The 4572-nt window shown below is 40.2% G+C and overlaps 1 protein-coding gene across 1 annotated transcript; it reads left to right on the top strand.

Annotated features, from left to right (window-relative positions):
* Positions 1 to 2648: 2648 nt before the first annotated feature.
* Positions 2649 to 4175, top strand: CH25H (cholesterol 25-hydroxylase). The gene has a single exon (XM_019502580.1). It carries the CDS (start codon positions 2696 to 2698, stop codon positions 3518 to 3520), a length of 825 nt encoding a protein of 274 aa, XP_019358125.1. The 5' UTR covers positions 2649 to 2695; the 3' UTR covers positions 3521 to 4175.
* Positions 4176 to 4572: the final 397 nt, after the last annotated feature.

Here is a 4572-nt window from a genome sequence, read left to right as displayed (position 1 = left end):
CCTCACCCTAAGGTGACCCGGCATAAAACCAAAATCAAGATGCTGCTACCATGACTGCCAAGGGAACATGACAACAGAAAAAAAAAGACTAGACAGAGAACACCCATAGGGAGTCCCACACCTTCCTGACCCCTAACGCCCCTGGTCTCACACGCCCCGGGCTTAGATCCCAGCCTTCACCCCCAACCGGGGTCTCTCTCCCCTTCTCTCTAGAGTCCTCCTCGATCCTGGAGCTGCGACACCCGTTGCCTCTACTGAGGGCTCTTGTGCTGGTTATCGGTACGGCTACTACAGCCCTCCTCAGTGGTCCTGTTGATCCCCCGTCGGTCCTCCATGCCATTGGGACACCTTGCAGCTCCTACTGTCTCAGCCCCTGTCGGTCTTCCAGTTGGCCGTGGCCACTACTTCTGCTGCTGTTGCCACCGTCAACATATATATTTGGTTGGCCAGATGTTTGGTACTTACAGCTTGGTTGATGGGCATTGAACAGAACTGGCATCAATGTCTCCCAAGTATTCAGACAGAGACACTTGAAACAGTTTATTTTGAGCATTTGTTTGATATAGACGCACGGGAGGATTTTATGTATATAACTGGAAAAATCACTGTAATGTAATTGAATAGAGGGGCAATTATGCATCTGCCAGACTTAATTGCTAACTGTAATTCATTAAACCAACAAACGCTGACTTCATAGAATTTTTTGTCCCAAAATATCAATAGGCTCACAAATTTGCCTCCTTTGGCTCTGCTCTGAAAGAGAAGTCAAGCTAAAATATTAAGTTTAAAGGGCTAAAATTTAAATATTTAGATTCAGATCTTTGGCTGGTGTCCATTAGCATGGCACAATTGTGTCTGTGCCTTTATCTCTCTTGTGTGAACTGGATGGGGCAATTCTTGGAGGGCCAGATTCAGCTGCTGTCTCTCATGAGTTGTGTCAGACTACTTGAGTGTTGCCACTCATTTCATTGTCCCTAGTTATGGAGTGAGGTAGTGCTGAGTCTGGGGAAGGATGATAGAACAGAGTAGTTCTTGTGCTCAGAATAGCCCTTTAGGAGGGCGGAAATAATTCAGGGAGGAAGCCCTGGGAGAAGATAAACTATAGTTCACTTTTTTATTTTGACAAATAAGAACTTAAGCAGAGATAGAAACCATCATGCCTTCTTTGCTTTTCCCTAGTAGGTTCAAAGGGAATTAAAATAAAGAAACTTGGCCATGTCTACATGAGTATAAACAAGCACTAAATGACTGTGCACTAACCCAAGTTCTAGCGCAGTAGTGCTAACAGCTTTTTTTGTGATGTGGACTATGCAGTAGTCTGAGACTACTGTGCAGTAGTGTCATGTCATGGTTGCTGCCATGTGACACTACTGCACAGTAGCCTTGGGCTACTGCGCAGTCAGCATCTCATGTAGACGCGGCCCCTGAGTCCAGTTGTAATGTCAGAGTGAATTCTTTCCATAGGAGGAGTTCTTAGGATATTCTTGACAAGCTGTGCTTTCCGCCTTCAGCATAGACCAAAAAGCAAAAAACCAGATTAGTTTGTGATTATATAAAGAGTAGTTTGAAAGGGCAAAGTACTTCCTCCCCATCTTCCCATTTTTCTGCCATAAAATTGCTTTAGCAAAAGTTGAAAAGCAGGGAGCCAATCCAGTGAGCCATTAATTGGATGCATACAGCAACCAGATCAGGCCTAGATCCTTTTCAGGGCAAAATACTAATAGATGTAACTACAAAGTTCTGTGTTTACACAAGTGCTTTAATGCCTATGATAAAACTACTAGAAACTTTTACATTATGAAATAGGTTTGTACAATGCTTATCACTAATATTGTATCTATTTGATTCTGATGATGCATGTAGGGATTTAGGCATTTCATTCTTTTTACAAAGCAGTTCTGTTTGTTAAAAGAAAAAACAAGAAAACAGAAAAAAAAATCTAAGGTTGATGGGAGCTTTGAGATTTTGGTGAGTGCAGGATCATGAGCTGATTTTGCTATGAACCAGGCAGATATGAGATAAAGCCACTCACTTTGGATTGAGAGCTCCGAGCTGTCCTGATTTAGGGTTTTGGTTGAGTCCTTTGTAGAGATTAGGAACTGTCTGCAAACTTGGACCTTGGTTTAGATTTCCAATCTTTGAAATTGCCTACAGGGCCTGAGAGAGAAGATCAGTTTTGGGGGGGGGAAGGAAAGTGAGGAAGATGTGGGGAGGATGGACAGATTTTGGTAAATCTCTGGTAAGAATCACAGGCAAATACTCCATATGGAAAGTATGATTGATATGTACCTATTTTCTGGATGGGGTAGCAAAATCAGTGTGAGTGATAGGATTTTAAAATAGTACAAAGAGCAACAGTTGTTAAGGTACATTAGAGAAACAGCACAGAAAGCACTACAGTCCCTTTTCTCTGCTTTTTAACAGAGATATAGCAAGCACTAAGAAGTAAAAGAATGCTTCTCCGAGTTGGATAATTGAGGCTGGATTTTGTATCTTCTTAAAGCTGGTATTTTATTGCTTAAATCTACTTGCACTAATGAGAGAACTCTGCTCTGAGACTAGCGTATCTTGTTGTTTCCGGACAGAAAGGATATTTTCCTTTTTTGTCTGTTAGGAAGTGAAAGGGGCGGGTTTTTGAGAGGCATAAAGCCCTGCGAATGCAGCACAGTCCCAACAGTTACAGACTGCAATCAGCATGAACTGTAGCACGCAGAAGAGAGTCCTGCTCAGCAGTGGGAGGGATGGAGAGTTTGACAAGTTGGCTCTGCAGTTCTTCTGGGACATTGTCAAGGAGAAGGAACCTTTGGTCAGGTCACCTTATTTTCCAGCACTGTTTTCCTTTACGGCTTACATGACTTTCTGCCTTCCTTATGTTGCACTGGACTTTTTAAGCACTAAAATACCAACCCTAAGAAGATACAAAATCCAGCCTCAGAGTTATCCAACTCTTGAAATGATGGTGCCTTGTGTACTTCAAAGTGTTTATCACCACATGGTCTTGATTTTCCCAGTGACGGTTGCTCACTGGTATTGGAGACCAGTGCATCTACCTGTGATGGCCCCTGAGCTGCCCAAACTCCTGCTGGATGTAACAGTTTGCCTGCTTCTCTTTGACTTCCAGTATTTCCTGTGGCATTTGCTTCATCACAAGGTATCTTGGCTGTACAAGACGTTTCACAAGGTACATCACAAACACATTTCTACATTTGCTCTTACTGCACAGTACTCCAGCGTATGGGAACTGCTTTCACTTGGATTTTTCGCTGCCATCAATCCAGTGATGCTGAAGTGTCACCCTTTGACAGAAATGATTTTCTTCCTTGTTAACATTGCACTGTCAGTGGAGGATCATTCAGGTTATGACTTCCCATGGTCAACTCACAGACTGGTGCCATTTGGCTTGTATGGAGGAGCTCCACATCACGATCTCCATCACCTGAAATTCAGATCTAACTATGCTCCATACTTCACCCACTGGGATAAACTCTTTGGAACATTTGCTCATGTACATCCAAAGTAAGGGAGCTTGTCTATGAACTAGCACACTTTGTGCAACTTCTAATCTGAAAGAAAAGTTTAATTTTTCAGATTGATCAAAATATGAATGTTTGAACTCAGTTATATGGGCCATAACTGTTATTTATAACAAATATTTTATATCTCTGTGTGTGTGTGTCTGAAATTGAATTTTTTAACTATATTATTTCTATTTGAGTCAAACATAAGGAAGTATAAAGAGACTTTGCTTTATTTCCTTTGAATATCCCAGCTTTTATAAAGCATGTTATACATTGGCATATGATGTTCAATACATACACAGAGAAATATTTTCTTACCGTGATAGAATGATACATGATATGAATGAGTTTTTCTATGAAATTTTATCTGCCAGTTTATATTCATCCACACTGATCTTGTTCAAATAAATTGCTGTCTGACAGAACTAATTCTCTAATTTGGTTTTGCTTTTCTGTGCAATAATTTGAATATTTATTTTGTGTACCTTTTTAATGGTCTGTTTTTAAAGTGAAATAAACTCTGTTGTAATTAAAGTGATTCTGTGTTTTATGACATTTAGTTCTCAATCTTTAGTGTGAAAATGCATGTATGCATAATTTGGCACTTGTATTAGTTCACTGGTTGACAGTGTCTCTTATTAAAAGATAAAGGTTCATGTAAGTAAATATACCTACTGAGTACCAGAATCGGACTATTAGTTTGTTCTCTAGAGAGAGTAATAAATTGACTATTTTTTCAGCTTTTGATAAAGGAAAGGAAGAATTCAGTTTAAAAATCTCACTTACATCATGGCATGAGAACAGAACACACTCCCTCAGCAACAGTATAACTAGCAAATCCTGCAATTGCCAACCTCCAGCTTCCAATTTTAAGTTATTATTACTGACTTGCAAAAGCCTGGTTAGAAATCTGAATGAAATTTACTCAAAATTGAAAGTAAAATTCCTTTCATGGAAGGATTCAAGCCCATGGAGGAGGACACTGATGAAAGAATAAGAAGCTAAAAGGCTGCTAGCAGAATAATTATAGCTCAAACATCAGCAGGCTAATCAA

The sequence above is a fragment of the Gavialis gangeticus genome, unplaced genomic scaffold, assembly GCF_001723915.1.
Source record: "Gavialis gangeticus isolate Ggan-Ray unplaced genomic scaffold, GavGan_comp1, whole genome shotgun sequence".
NCBI lineage: Eukaryota > Metazoa > Chordata > Crocodylia > Gavialidae > Gavialis > Gavialis gangeticus.
Note: the sequence above shows the minus strand (reverse complement) of the source record. Positions and strands in the feature narration are given on the sequence as shown.

Excerpts from the sequence above, each read along its gene's own strand:
- CH25H (XM_019502580.1), top strand. The coding sequence starts at position 2,696 with ATGAACTGTAGCACGCAGAAGAGAGTCCTGCTCAGCAGTGGGAGGGAT.